The sequence below is a fragment of the Kogia breviceps genome, chromosome 2 (assembly GCF_026419965.1).
Source record: "Kogia breviceps isolate mKogBre1 chromosome 2, mKogBre1 haplotype 1, whole genome shotgun sequence".
NCBI lineage: Eukaryota > Metazoa > Chordata > Mammalia > Artiodactyla > Physeteridae > Kogia > Kogia breviceps.
Window position 1 is genome coordinate 115,436,625 of NC_081311.1, and position 15,876 is coordinate 115,452,500.

The 15,876-nt window shown below is 36.1% G+C and overlaps 1 protein-coding gene across 17 annotated transcripts in view; it reads right to left on the reverse strand.

Moving 5' to 3' along the window:
* GTDC1 (glycosyltransferase like domain containing 1) overlaps nucleotides 1–15,876 on the reverse strand; it is a 425,639-nt gene that overhangs the window by 33,135 nt on the left and 376,628 nt on the right. For 12 of the 17 annotated variants that reach the window (XM_067025953.1, XM_067025952.1, XM_067025961.1 and 9 more), the window contains 2 exons: nucleotides 14,035–14,105; nucleotides 13,240–13,331 (listed from right to left, as the gene is read on the reverse strand). In XM_067025953.1, the coding sequence (XP_066882054.1) occupies nucleotides 13,240–13,331; nucleotides 14,035–14,105 (163 nt within the window). Of the gene's footprint in view, nucleotides 1–5,503; nucleotides 8,196–13,239; nucleotides 13,332–14,034; nucleotides 14,106–15,876 lie in introns of those variants that run through there. The other 5 variants (XM_067025963.1, XM_067025965.1, XM_067025962.1 and 2 more) reach the window with 2 other exon arrangements.

Consider the following 15,876-nt stretch of genomic DNA (forward strand, 5'->3'; position numbering starts at 1 on the left):
ATTTAAGACGCCAGTTCAACTCCATGACGTCCTAAATTCTTCACAGGGGGTAGAAAAGTGTTCAGAAGCCAAAGTCCACTCTGTGACCGTCACAAACCTCTAGTTCTGTGCCCTCAATTTCTAACACAAATTAGAGACATGACCTTTGAGGGTCACCCTGAGGCACCAGGCATTGCACTTTTCTGTGTTTTCTTCCTCTTGCTGCTGGGTCAGCTTGAGAAATAGAGGAATTTGGCTCTTTGTTAGTAATGTGTTTACTGATACAATTGATGCAGCAGGTTGGAGGTAACAAGACCACCTTGCTTAGTCATTTTACCACCCTTTCTCTTTGTAGATATTTTTCTGTCTTTTATTTGTAACTTGTCCACCAGTGGCATTTTCCCCACAGCATTTAAAAAAAATTCGAAGTGCTTTTCCATGTGGTTCCAGTTAACTGATTTGCCCACACCCCAAATAATGCTATTTGCATTCAAGATTAATAGCTGCATATCAGTAATTCTTAAATACATCCTGATCCATATTTTCAGTTTAAATGATTCTTACATTATTGGCCAGACAGATGCCTGAACGAGTAAGTCTGTGGACTGGTTACCAGCCAGATGACGGCAGCGTTACACTCAGGGAACACAATTACAATTTCTGCTCTAGTCTCTTCCACTGCAGAAGGCAGAGAGCCTTCCTTATTTGCCACCTTCCCCAGATGTGGTAGTAGATGAGCAGATTAATAAATTGCTATAAATCACACTAAGCTGCAAGCCCTCCCCTCTTCTGGTACATATTTAGGAAAATCTTTTCAAATCTCCTTCAGCAGCTAGTCTGATTTAGCCACACCCACTCCACATTTTGACTTTCTCCTTCAGTAAAATAAAGAAGGTGAAAGGGCAAATTAGGAGTTTTTCTTTCCCTATAGCTTTCCAGTGTTTTGAGAGGATCATCCTGCTGTCGTTTTAGGCCAGTTTTGTTAGTTCGTGTTTTTACCACCCACCAAAGAACAGCACAGGATTGAGTTTATATTAATAAATGATGTTCATGACTAGGTTTCTAAATGCCAGAGTTATGATTTATTTTTTTAACTGGGTGGAGAAAGGAGAGCGGCAATAAAACTAGCCCCTAAGTCACTCAAAATCCTTGGCTTCACACATCTATGTGGTTATTAATTTTTTTTTTTTTTTTTGGTCTTTTAAGTTTTGTCTACATTTCCTTTAAGTTCTACTATTATGGACTAAATATTTTTTGACCATTTACCTGTGTCTGTAGCTTCAAACCCTATGTTTATTACAGTTAGATTTATGAAAAGCATTACATGTTCTCCTTTTCTACTTTCTAAGTGTTTATAATTGTCCCTATTTATCCCCCACCCCCGTTAAGAATTTCACAATAAAATCCTGTACCAAATAAATTAAACTCTGCAACTTCAGACACCCCAGGAAGAAGACATTAATCCACTTAGTAGAATACCCAGACCTCCCCCTCTCAATTTCAGCTCTTCTTAATGTAACATTTAGGAACGCAGCTGGCTCCTTAGACTCTCCTCCCTCCCTTTCATTCTGAATCATATTGGCCTTGTTTAACCTTCATTTCCTTTCCTACCCCCCGCATTTGTCCACGTACTTTTCTTTGACCACGTTTGTCTCTCTCTCTCTTTCTTTTTGCTGCCCGGACCGAAAGCAATAAATATAGTTTTCTAAGACCTTAATACTTTCTGTTAAAATCCCATTCTCCCTCCCCATTCCACTATTAATGCTTTGTACAATTTTTATGCATCCTTCGGTTGTGGAGTTACTGCTCTGTATTTTTCTGATTGATCATTAAGTTGTGCTGGCTTTTGAGAACTGCCTCCATAATCCTGAAGCAAAGCCTTTTTACTTGGCGTGCTCTTTGCCTTTGGAATGCCTTTCCTGGCAAGGACAGGCGTTTTGGTTTGACTATGATTCTTAAGTTACAATTCAAGGCTAATTTGTTCAGTTAGGTTTCTACTCTAAGCAGCTCTGTTTCTCACTGTTAAGTGCTCCATGAGGCTGCTTAGTTGAAGGGTGTGCTGTAAGCTCAAGATGTAATATATTTATATTGTACTTGATTATCAGTTTTCAAAAACAGCTGCATGCTTTGATATCTGTGTAAGGAAATATCAGAAGATAATATACCATTGGTATTTATTACTCTATAATTAAGGATGTGTCAGTGTTTCCCTTTTTAAAAAAACCCCTATTTTCAGAAATTCATATCTCAGGCATAAATTTCCCTATGAATTACAGTCTAATACCATATTAGAAGTATCTCCTTTTTAAGTTATCCCTCCCCTTCCTTTTCTTTCTAGGGAAATAAGTTTCAGGATGTAATTTCTGGGTTACTATCTGGGATAAGAGGAAGCTGGCCCTATGTTGCACAATTAAAGGTGCCTCTGCCACTGATGCCACCCGCTCTCTCTGCCCTAGGCCCCTTGCACCGGGCGAGATCATGGGGGCTGCCTTTTGGATAAAGGGCCAGCCTTCTATCTATTTGATAGGCAACTTCTCCTTGTATGATGCAAAAGGCAATAAAGAAGACTCAGCTGTTCAGAAACATCACAGGTACCGCCAAGTCTGAGATTTTAGGACCAGGAATCAATCCTTTTGCATTCCTCTTCTCATGGTTACTTAGACTACAAATGCAGCCAGGCCAGGAGGAACATGAAATAAATCTACAGTCAGGTACTAGCAACATCTTCATCTATATTTCTTCTGATAATATAAGGAGAAGGAGGGAGGGAGGAAAAGATGGACACCCAGATATGTTCCTCTTCCCCTCCTTTAAGGGATGGTCTTGACCAGCTGAATTGACCACAACCTCCTGAAAGAGCCTGAGTTCTAGACCCGCCTCTACCACCATGGGACCCAGAGCAACTCAACCTCACTTCAGCCCTCAGTTTCCCCACAGCTAACATGGGGACGTTACAAAATAAATGCTTACCAGCAGGGCCAGGAAAGTTATATGATGTATAAGTCCAGCAGGGTGTAAGACCACAGGGAGTGGTAGGGGGCCTGGGATGGATGTAGAGACCCAAAGACTCCCTACAGGCATAATAATGGTCATAATAAAAACACTTAATGGTGGGATGAACTGGGAGATTGGGATTGACATATATACACTAATATGTATAAAACAGATAACTAATAAGAACCTGCTGTATAAAAATAAATAAATAAAATGTAAAACACATTAAAAAAATAAAAACACTTAAAATATCGGCAACACCACAGGGCCTCTCGTTCGCCTTCTATAACCAACTGCGTGGGCCACCCCCTGCTGCCCTGTGCACTCTCCTACCTGGTGAGGGGAGAAATAGTAGGGAACCAGGGGTTCCCCGTGAGTCACGAACACTGAACTTCGTGCTTGCTGAAAAACAGGTGGGTGACAATGACACTATCCCATGTGGGGAAAGACTTATACAAAACGTCTTTCTGTTTCCATAAGGCAGTCTGGCTCTTAAATAAGCCTTAATACGATGCCTTAATTTTATCACTTGTGAAATGATGCCCAAAATTACATTTTCAAATATAAAGGACTTCAAATTCTCGAGAAAAGTGTTACATAAGTATTTCTAGTAGAAATCATATCTTCTAGCGCTCCATCTTAGGTCTGCTATTTAAATGTAGTAACGGATAGGACAGTAAACATTTTAGATTATCTCACAGGAGATATCAATTCTTTATTATCAGTTTATGGGAACAACGATGAACCTGTCCTAGGGTTGAAAGTCATTACCACAGAGGTGTGGGAGAGAATAAGGAATCATTAAGGTGGTGATAAGTGGAGCCCTGAAGGTACTGACCCCAAATTCCAATTTAGGAAAATGGGCCAGAGGACGAGTGGGGATCCTGAAGTCATACGTAACTCACATGCAGCTAGGGCATCCTGAAGATACTAGGAGGACTCCTTTCATGGCAATGAAAGTCTTGTGTCTTAAAGAGGAAAGGGGACAGGTAACAGTACAGGAAGTGGGCAGAGCGGTTAGCAGCTCAGACAGCTCTGTGCCCTACCACAGAGCTCTGAATTTTTCAAGATAAAAAAAGACCGGCAGATATAACAACTTCCTACATCTTCCTCTCTTTACTTTTCAAAAGGGAGTTTATTGAGCTATAGTTTTCCATCTTATATTTATAACGCCACAGGCATTAGTTAGAAATGGTGATCAGCAGCCCCAGGAAAAAGGAACCCACAGACAGTCAAGTTTAACTTTCTTCCTAGGTATGGTTTGTTTCAGGGTCAAGGTTAGGTCCTTGGCTCCAGGTAAGCAGAGGAAACTCTTCTCATGCAAAACTGGCAGTTAGGGCAGTTTCTTTCACTGTCTGGAGGAAAATGGTCTTCTGACTCCATCAATAGTTTAGACTAGAGAAATGTTAAGAATGGTGCAGTAGCAAAGTATTTAGAGCTCTTATATTATACATGGTAATCAAAGTATCTATAGCTCCTATCAAAAGGTATATCCAATAATAACACTTAAGACATGTAAAAAGTCATAAAGGGTAGAAATAAGCCTTTGTGTGCTATGACCCAGCTTAAGATTAACTGTACAGTAAGCACGCCTCTCCCAGTTATGTCTGGTCTTTCCACCGTCACTCCTCTGACTTAATCATTATTGCAAATTTGGTGTTAATTCCCAATTTTTTTGTTATACTTTAATCACATATGTACATGTCTTTGAGCATCGTAGAATTGTTGCATATTTTTAAACTTTCCCAATTACATCTTAATGAATAATTTTGAAGGGAGGGCACACTATTGAAGCATCAGTTGTCCTGTATCTGAATTCAAGTTTTAAAATGAACCATGTTCTCCAGCTTTCCACTGAAACAGAAAGGCACTCAGGGTGATACTTGTCAATAGTCAATAGAAGAATATGAATATGTCTCATAGAATATGTCAACATTAAAAGACAGCATGGACTATCATTTGAAAACTGATTCTATCACCCAAAGAAAGTATCTTGAGACTTAAATGAAAACTTTTTTGTGGCTCATAATATTTCTGGGTAGCAGATGCTTTCTCAAAAACAGATTTTACTTTTAAAAATATCAAATATAATTAACACCTTCAACATAAAATGAAATCTTTGCTTCCAGATGCATTTCAAGGTGTTGAAATGAATTTGTGCAGTCCTCTATGGCTGAGTTTCCACTGACTTACTGATTGTGCTGCCATCTTTATGTAGCATGTCTGAAGAACTGAGAGCTAGAGCAGGGCATTTAAATTCAACCGTATTTGAAGGATGCTTGTTAAACCAGGAGCATTTGGGGAGAGGTCTTTTGACCTATTCCTGATTAACCTGGTATAAATGAGTAAGTTAAGAACTAGATGCTCTTCTATTTATTATAGAAACACCTAGCCAGAAACACAGATTAGGTAAATTCAGGACAAGCATTCTGGACATTGTATCAAGGTTGATAATGGGCAGGCTTTTAAAGACATTTAAGATTAAAATTGGTTTAATGATTAATTTAAAAAGAAAAAAATGAACAGAATTGAATGCTCAAAACAAAAATTTTTTTTTCAACAACCGTACTAAAAATAAGAAATAATGGGACTGTTTGCTCTCTTTAGTGAAAGTAAGGGAAACGGGAAATAAAGAGTCAACTTGTACCGTTGATTATCCTCTGACTTCAACAAAATATGGGATAACTTACTTAATAACCCTCCATGCCACCATGTCATGGCTGTTGAGAAGCATACACGCACATACATACACAGATACAGTTATCTTTTCAAATGTTAAAATTACACATTTACAAAACTTTTTATTGCTTATTTGCACTAATACCAAATCCGACAGCATAGTTTTAAGAAGTGACCACTTTAATGTAAATTTTTATTCCAGAAGTAATGCTGGGTACAGCTAAAGACAAAATTTGATCTGAGTTTATGGGTGTAGGAAAAAAACCCTCCATACACAGGTAACTTGCAATATTCTGTTTGCCAAAATCAGGCAAATATTTAAATGTTTTGGATGCTCTATCTGAATAGTAATTCATGTTGTTTTCCCATCACTTAGTGAGAAAAACATATATGGATAGTTGTGCATATAATATCTTGTTCACTATAAAATGTGAGCTCATTATTTGCAAGATAGTAAAACATAGTAAACTAAGCACTGTTTCTTGGACGTGAGCATATGATATTGTTTTGAGAGACATCATCTATGACATGGCACCTTTCGGACTGAAGCATCTCTTTAGATGATAAACCCTGCTCAGGAGAATAGTCTAAGAACCTCTTAGGCATATTTATATCTTAACTTTTGCATTCAAAAGGAGCATAACTGATAGATTCCGAGTTCCACAGTCTCAGACCAGAAGGGACTTCTCAAGTAATTCCCGAGCTCTTTGTTTATGGGTTGGGGGTAATTTGTTCAGTGCCTTCTCAGAAGGGGGAGGAGGACTCAAAGCTAGTGCTCTGATGTCCATCGCACATATGGCTCTCACTGTGTGCAAAGACAGAGCTTGTTGTTTCTGCTTCTTACTCTTCCTGCTTTTAAATTCCCTGACCTCATGGGCCTTGAACTGCTGCTTTCTCTGATCTGCAAGTCTGCCTCTATCCAGAGGGCTCTCTCTGGCCCCCTGACCTTGATCTATTTCCTGCTTACGCTTTTGCTACCTGTGAAATGGGACCTACTAGACTTTTGAACCAGTGCCCACTCTATCTCAGATGCCTGCTAGACCACTCAATCCTTCTAAAAGCCAGAGAGCCAGGCTTGGCCCTTGTCTATCCCCCTCTCCCTGGCTGCGCCTCACTCTACAGCTTATAGAAGTTATTCATTTCAAAAGCTAGGAAAGTTACAATTTACCTGCCAGTAAACAGAAGATGGTTTATCAACAGACTCTACCTTAATGACTACAAATGTTTACCTCCTGCTTTCCAGAATGCAAAGAAAATCTTGGAAATGTCATAATATCTTACAAACATTTGCAAAACAGATCCTTGTTCATCCGGAAAAGAAACAATTGTATTCGTTGTCTCTGACACAAGGAAAGTGTTCAGTGAGAAACATACAGATAGATGTACACACTTACACTGAAATGAGATATGTTAATTAAAAATTGCAGTGGGCACTTTATTAAAAATTTATTTTACAATCTAGCCATTCAAAACATCTTGACATCAACAAATAGAGCAGCTTGACTATTGGAATCATAAGTGATTTATCTTGAGAAGATTATATTTGTAGCTGGATGCAAATACTTTTGATGGATATTTATATCAAAATTACTGGTTTTGTTAGAAGTATTTTAATTTCTCTATTTTTATCCTTGGAAAAAAATGAAAACAAGTATCTCAGTGTTCATTTTATGGATGAGATGGCCCCACTTAGTGTATTTCCCATGTTCGTCTGAATTACAGCTGTTTATCTTGCAACTTTCTTTAAGATAAATTAAATGCAAATGTAACTCTGTGAATCATGGGAGTACCTGCCAGACCCCTTATTAATACCTTCACTTAAAAACCCCTGTGCCAGGGAGTCATTAATTTGCTAAAAGAAAAGTGCTAAAGCAGCCCTTTGCCCACAAACATTTCTGAGATGGCTGCCCAATTAGTTGGTAGCATTCTGATCCCCCTTTCAGACCCTGTGGCCCTTTGAGGACACAAGAAGGCTCCGATGATAACCTGGCAACCTAGGTAGAAACCCAGCCAAGTGAGAGTGTTTGAAGCTGTAGTTTGGCTGCCATCGTGTCGGCAAAAAGAAAGAATTCAGGCACCATGTCATCCAGTACAAAGGATAAAAACGGATTCAACCGGAAATTCAATGTGGCACCACATATGGGATACATGAGTGCGGTTATACAACAGGCCACATATTTTTTTTGAACAGTCTCCTCCATGTGATGCCGAGGACATGTGTAACCATCATAACGTCTCTAGGAATCTGTATTTAATTTGAGTTGGGGTGGTGGCAGGGATTGGAGATCTGAAGCTGCCACAGGTTTGTGGCAGATGGCTCTGTGTCAGCTATGACAAGCAGCCAGGCTCAGCTTCCTCTGCAGATTTTCTTTTCTCTCTGATCAGGTAAATATGGGCACACTCTGGAAAGTTCTACAGATTCTGCCTTAGGCTGCAAGTTTGTGACTTAGCCCCATCTGTCACAAATCTTCCCTAGGTTCTGCAGTAAGCAGAGACCTGAATTTACCGTGTAGGGCTGCCCAAGAAAAAGGAGCTATTTCACCCTGTAAGGGGGAGGGAGAGAAGAGAAAGCAATGAGGAAGCATTAACGACCCGAAAGACTAAAGCATGCTGAAAATTCATATTGCAAATTTGCATAATTTACATCAATTAGACTTCAAAAAGCCACCAAGTAAATGGTTCTCGAGTTTCATCACCTCAGGAAATCCCAGTTTCTGATTGGTTTAAAGTGTAACTGTATTTCCAATCATTGGGGAAAGCTGCCTACCCCCTTTTTTCTGCAAATGGGTACATTCAACTGCACACATATTTCCTGGTTTATGTTATGGATGACAGCTATTAGAAGTTTATCTTCCAACTTTTAACTTTTATAAACATAAGATACACAACACTCTTAATACATGTTTTTGCGGATGTGAATTTTACTTTTAAGTGGTGAAGGCACAAGAGAAATGCCATTACTGTTACATGGAATTTATAAAGCACTTCAAGTTTACAAACGGGTTTATATTCATTATTTCATTATAGCAGGGCCTCAGGGGGAAAATGCTATTAAGAATTAAGAAAAAAAGAATTCTTCCAAGTTTACAGATGCATCATATAGAGGCCAAGAAGTTCACCTACAGACAGGCTACAAATTAGTAGCAGAGAAAAAGAAGCAGCCAAAACCTCTAACTGATCTTAATCACCCCGAGTATATCTATTGTGCTAAAGAGTTTTTGCTTTTATTTTACTTAAACAAATCAAGGAAAAACCAAGCCAAAACAAAATCAAGGAAAGACATGAAAAAAGAGAGGGAAGGAGAGAGATCGAGACTGAGAATTTGCCTTAAATTGTGCTGGTGCAAATGAGAGATTTTAGAAGTTCTAAAAACATCATGAGCTTTTAAATGTTCATTTTTAAGGAAAAAGTAATGACTTTGGAGGCGTGTTAATACTAGTGAGTACCACCTTATTCACAGCTAGAGTAGAAACTCAAATTAAAAGGGGGCTGTAAAGTGACCAGTCTCTTGAAGGAACCTTAAAGTGGCTTGGCTGTGGTTCGGGGAGATATAGCCTGATATAATTAAGACAAAACCACAAATGGCTTTTCTGGGCACTGAGTCTGAATTGTAAGCTTAATCATTGTTTGGAATCACTTTTAGGCAGAAATCTGAAAATTGCCCTCTCCTCCAAGTAACAGCAGGTTATAAAGGTTTCTGGAATGTTGAAGAACTTGGAGAACAAAATAAAAATCAGCTGCTATCATCTGAAAAAACTTAAGAAACTACAGTTTAACCTCGTAAAACAAAGGAAGGATGGCATCTCTTTTTTTTTTTTTTTTCCCCCACACAGAATATCTCTCAATTTGTAAATAAAACTAAATGAAAAATAGGGTGGGAATGAAAATCTATTCTGTTAGTCTGGGCGGTATATATTTTATACAACTGCCCCACTTGTACTCTTGTGCTATTTTTCAATACCGGTAAAAAGGGGGTGAACATAAATTTTCTTCTAAAGCATTTTAAAATATAATGATCAAAGTTTCCCTAAAAGCATAAAGTACTGATCTCAAATAATTGTTGGGAACTTTCGGGAAGTAAATTCCCATAGTCAAAATGAGCCAAAAATTACAACTTCCCGGTATTAGACTTACTTCGGTTGTAAAAGGAAGCCCGATGTTAGAGTAAGAAGTTAATCCTTGGATGATTACTTCTCGAATCTTGTGTTCAAGTTTGGTTTAGGAGTCATCAAAGAGCTCCCTATTCCAGATGAAGTGAAACCTACTTTATCTCTGTGGCAAGTGTTTGGCTAATGGGTCTAACCTACTTAGAAAAGGACGAGTCCTGAAAGTACAAGAAAGCTGCAGTCAATGGTTGAGCCTAGTGGCAAACTTTTTAAGAAATGGTTTTAGATTTTTAAAAATTTAGAACATGGTTTTTAAAACAATTAAGAAACAGTTCTACATGTATTTCTTTAAATATATTAAGAAAAATGTGTGTGTGTGCGTGTGTGTGTGTGTGTGTGAGAGAGAGACAGAGAGAGCAAGAGAGGGAGAGAGAAAGGGAACACACTTGCACGCACGTGAGGAATTTAAACATTTCAAGTCTGAAACCATTTCAGGTGAGAAGTCATGGGCACAGAGTTCTGTAGTAGGAAGAGTCACTTTAAGAAAAAAAAAGTATCAAATTCTGTTTCTGCTTTTCAGTTACTAGCATTCTGTTTCAAATCCTGCTTCAAGTTATAGCCCCCAAACTCTCACTCATATTGAAAGTATAATGTCTCATGTGAGAAGAGAGCCAAGTGTTAGTAGCCTTATTCTAGTCATTAAATTTCTAAGTGTGAATCCATATGAAAAATCCTATCCTAAAGTGAACTCTACATGGTAAGTAGTTGAGATGATTTTAAAATGTAAACTTTTAACAACAGAAAAAGAGAGTAAGGTGTAAAAATGTAAAAGGAGCAAATTAAAGAATTCAGTGACATTCTATCCTTTTAGATCTTAGAAGCATATGTTTTTAAAAGCAAAACAGCACTGTCCAAGGGAACAAATCTAAAAAAACCCCCCAACACTCTCTTTATAGTATACACAAAAGTCTCTTCCATTGCATAAGAGAAGTAGGCAAAAAGCTGCCTTGGGGGAAATAATTCTCTGGTATTTAGTGAGGGCAAATGTTACCTGATATGTGTATATTTATAAAACACAAGGTAAAAATATAGTGTAACTTATTATATCTTAATTAATAAAGTTTTATCAGGCATTCTTTTACTGTTTTAGCTCTTTTACTGTTTTAGCTCTAAATCTTATTACAACAACCCAACTAGATCTGTGGTCCTTCCTGTGATTTTTACCAGTTTGTCCTGACAACTGCATTATAAAGCTCTTGATTACTTCTATTTCTTGGACTAATTTATTAATTTTTGAGATTAATTTTTGGATATAGTGTCATCAAAATCTATGAATGAGGACATATATTAAAGTGTATAATAGATTTATAAGAAAAAAACATCCACGGTAAAAAGTATGTAAAAGGAATTATATATATAAATTCTTATAAATGCTTATGCATGAAACACTAATTCATAAAACTTTGAGCTGGACCATTTTAGGATGCGTAGACTAAAAATATATGTAAACCATAGTAACATGAAAAAACATTTAATGTATAGGCTATCCTTTAAGCTATAGGAGGAACAATTTGGTATATTAACAGCATACCACTAAGCTGACATTCTTTCAAAGTTTTTCCAGAAGTTGTTGGTAAAATAAATAATTATAGCTATGTTACGGCAATAGCCGTATTAAAATATTTCAACTGGAGATCTGTTTTTTATTGTAACTAAAAGCAACCTGTTGCAGTAATTTTTGAAATGGGTAAAGATTTGCAGATGCAAAATAACAGGGATAATAAGGCCTACCTGGAAGCCAAATTAAAAATGGATAAATTTTGATGGTGGAAATACAATTATAAATGCTTCATCATTTTCATCACAAGGTAAAAACATTCCTCCCTGCCCCTTTTTTTGTACCGATATGTGGTGATGGGTGATAAATAAAACTTGCGGTGGTAATCATTTCACGATATATGTCTGTCATTACGCTGCACACCTTAAAACTTATACAGTGCAGTATGTCAATTATATCTCAATAAAACCGAAAAAATATATTGCCCAAAAATTCACCAGAAGGAAAAAAAAATCAATAATTCAACGGTAAACTCACTGAAAATAGCTTTGTGTTGTATGTAGAAAATGAATCCATTTGTGTTACTACATATTATTCTATTTCTTCACTTTCATAATCTGCACATTTTGATAGTCTGTCACGTGGGAAACTACTAAATTAATATTTTACACAAACAAGACCACGACTGAACTTTCAAAATTAGGAAATCTGGATGTAAACCTTGGAAGTCTGTTTTCTCTTTGAAGTTTCCCATGTATACGATACAATCGTATTGACTGAAAGAGTAATACTGAAGCCTGGAACTGTTCAGTCAGCATTTTAAACTATTATGAGCTACCTTCTGAACCATTGCCAAGTTAATAGACAATGAAAGATAATGAGCTTGAAATTGGGTGTTAAATTGCATTTTTGGTTCTCTCCTTTTTTCTTGAAGTTTAACTGTTTCCTGCAGAAACAGAGTCATGTTTTGATGTATCACTATGTAAATATGTATTTTAGGCCATGACAAGGGAAAGGAGAGAAAAAAGGCAGGAACTGTATTTCATGTAGGAAGGTTATATATTAACACAGGAAAATTAAAATATGCTGGATTATAAAACTGCTAGATTGTAAACTATACTGGATTTATGTAAAATGAAGTTGCTACATTCAAAGAATATAAAAAGGTATATTACTCATGGCCTAGAGCCACCTTCAAAACTCATAAAGCAGATTTATCCCAGTTCAGTTACTTAGACTTTTAGTAGGGTCTCTTTGTGTTGTTATTTCAACAATGTAAAATTCGTGATTCAAACAAGGGAAAAGAGATAATGAATGAGGGAACTGAATGATGATGCTATTTAAACTCTTTTCCTTTTACCTTTGTCATTCAGAGATGATACTGACAGTCTAATTCTAAACAAACTGAGGGTTTTTATGTAATTTTACTAAACTGGACAAAGGAAACATTTGATTCTTCGAAAATCATCTTTAAAGTAGTTAAAAAAATGAACACCAAACTTCATGAATGTCATTCACCTGAATTTTTGAGGACTGAAGATTTCATTTTGATGGGAAGAAAGGCTTATCCTCATTAGTATAATTGTAGAATCTTTCCTTTACTTCCTTTTAAACTAATGAGTTACATTAATCCAGGTTCATTTTTATAAGCCTCTTGGGGCTAAATGTAAAGGACAGTCATCTTAGAAAACAATAAATTTTTAAAAAAGCATGTACCGTGCATTAAGTGCATGTATTTCATAAGGCCTAGGTTAATACAACTAGCATCCAGTTTAATTAATCCTTGTTAGTGTAACAACTAATATCCCTCCCTAGCATGTTTCCTTTAAACATTAGTATGTTAATTAAATGTGTTTTTTTTAAGATTTTTCTTTGTACTTCAATATGGCATTTATACCACGTAAATCTCTTCTCAATAACTACCTTATAGAGATGTTTTCTTACAATATCTGGTCTCTTGCAGAAATTCTGGAGCCTTTTTGAAAGCTGTTCAGGTGTAGAATACAGATATTCAGCTGCAGGAAAAACAGATACATTTTTAATGAAACAAAAACCTCAAAGCACACACTTGATATTAGTCACTTTACTAATTAAAAATGCATATTGCTCTGTGCCGCCTCGTGTTTTACATTATTTAAGCATGATTTTATAAGGTTACCTCAGCTCACAAGGATGTTTAATGCTAAATAAGACTGTGTAGTTGTGCTGTTTAGACATCTCCTTTGGGTGATTAAAATACATTATTCTAATGTAACACAATGCATATGTGATATATTTAGTGATGAGAATTTTTTCAAAGAACTAGTACGACAGCCGTATGTACTCTGTACAACAGTTGCATATTATTAACTAGTCAATTGTTGAAATAATTTGGTGTGACTTTCAGTCCTCAGTTTTTCTCTGTGTATATCATTAAAAAAAAATCTGTAAGCAATTGCAGCTACACTGACCTGCTTATAAAAATCCATCATTATGGGATGTGTATACTAACAATGAAGAATGCTATTTGAAAACTTGCTTTTTTGTTATCTTAAAAGAACAGATGGTAAATATAAGCTAACTCTAATGTATTAAAACACATAAAATTTTCCTTAACACTAACATGTTGACTTGCCAAATAAACAATTGCTCCTGCCTAAGTTTATTTTCAAACTTTCTAATTTAGCATGAATCATGTATTAAATCTCAACAAAGACGAAAGTACATTAAAGCAGCTACCTGGAAATATTTCGGGATAAACCAAATCTTTGGGACAGAGTGGGTAACAACCACAATACACAGCTTCCAACCTAAAGAAATTTTAGAAAGAGGATAAAAATATATTAAAAAGACATTACCATCAGAGCCAGAAAGTGGTTTTGTTTGTCTAAGTTAACAGAATGAGCCCAGAGTTAACTGGGAAGAACAACATGGTCGGCAGTACAATCCTAAAAGCCAAAGTTGCTCTTTTAAAAGATTTTATTAATCATATATGAATTTCATAGAACAGAACCAACAGCATATGTTTTGTTCACTGAATTAATCAAAGCGCAGCTCTGCATTTTTTTTGTTGTTTTTAAAATACTGTTTAACACATTTTATAATCAGGAGATAAACACATGTAACAACATGGTAAAGTATGGACAGCTTTTCTTAATAATGCTGCAAAGCCCCAGAATGTTCATTTTTCAAAATGTTTAAATAAAATAGCAAATACTTTAACACTGCAGCTGTAGAAATCATCGAGGCACTTTTAAAAGCATCAGAAAAAAATTTACAATCTGTTGTGATGGGGCATTTTCATTTTAAGCTAAAGCTTCAGAATAGTTACTTATTAGGCAGGATGTAGAACCATTCCCCCCCCCCCCTTTATTGAAAAACTCTCATGAAGATTACCTTAATGAATATTTTGCTTTCTTGACTCAAAATTCAGCTCATTTTCCATTTTATCCAAAAAGAATACTGTTATTATTAAACAAAGAAACAAGAAACTTTCACTTTGTGAGAGGATTTCCCCAAGGACCACCTACCTATAGGAAGTTTTTCTTCATGTCATAGCGGTAAGGGTTAAGTACAAGAAAGGTATTGCATCTTGATGGCTGTGTTAGCCCTGCATAATGGCTATTGATCTGACATATAATAAACCTTAAATATACCACTGTAATTTCTGTTGGCTAGGAATTATGCAGTGAAATTCAAAACACTCTTTAAAATATGTTTATTTTATGAGAAACTTTGAATTGCATCCAAAATGTTGACCAAAGGCAGAATTTTATTTTGAACTGCAGATTTTTTTCAACCCAAGAATAGTTTGAAGTTATGTCAATGTTTACCTTGTTTATTTACAGCGACAAAGTACATGCAATTTAAGCTGTTTTTAAGTGGGTGATGTTTTCCCTATTTTATAACTGAAATTAGTTTAAATGAAAAGTATTTACTTTGAGCTGCAAAGTTTGGAAAAATACTGAGTTCAAAGTTTTGCTTGAGAACTGCTAGCAGTTACAAGATAACACAGTGGAAAGGCACAGGATCTAGTTACCAATGATTAATTTCAAAATTCAAACTAATATCTAATATTCTTTTTTACATAAATAGGGTATGTATAGAAATTCTTATCATAAGCACAGCTATAAAACTGCACTGTGACTGCATTATAAAACATTCACAAAAGTTTTGAGCACATAAACTGGGGATATTCTTTATGAACAAAAAGAAAATATGCACTTTATCTGAAGACACTCAGTTTTAAAATGCTTTGCCAATTGAAAAGCAAATACATATGAACATTCTCTTATAATTATATAAAATCAAAAGAGTGAAGTCACAGGCATTTCAGAAAGTGCACGTTATCTGCTTTTTAATAATGGATTTGAATTAGAGTGTTCTGTTCCCCGAAAGAAAATTGCAGGCCAAGTTACATTTTGAGTCATCGTATGAGCATGTACTCTGCCATTTCCAAAAAAACCTCTGCTAATTAAAATACAGTGAGAGAGGAATGGCATTATTTGATTTAGGAAGAAAAAAAATTGACAAATTTGGATTCCAACTTTTATTTGTAAATTTTCTTCTTCGTGGTTATAT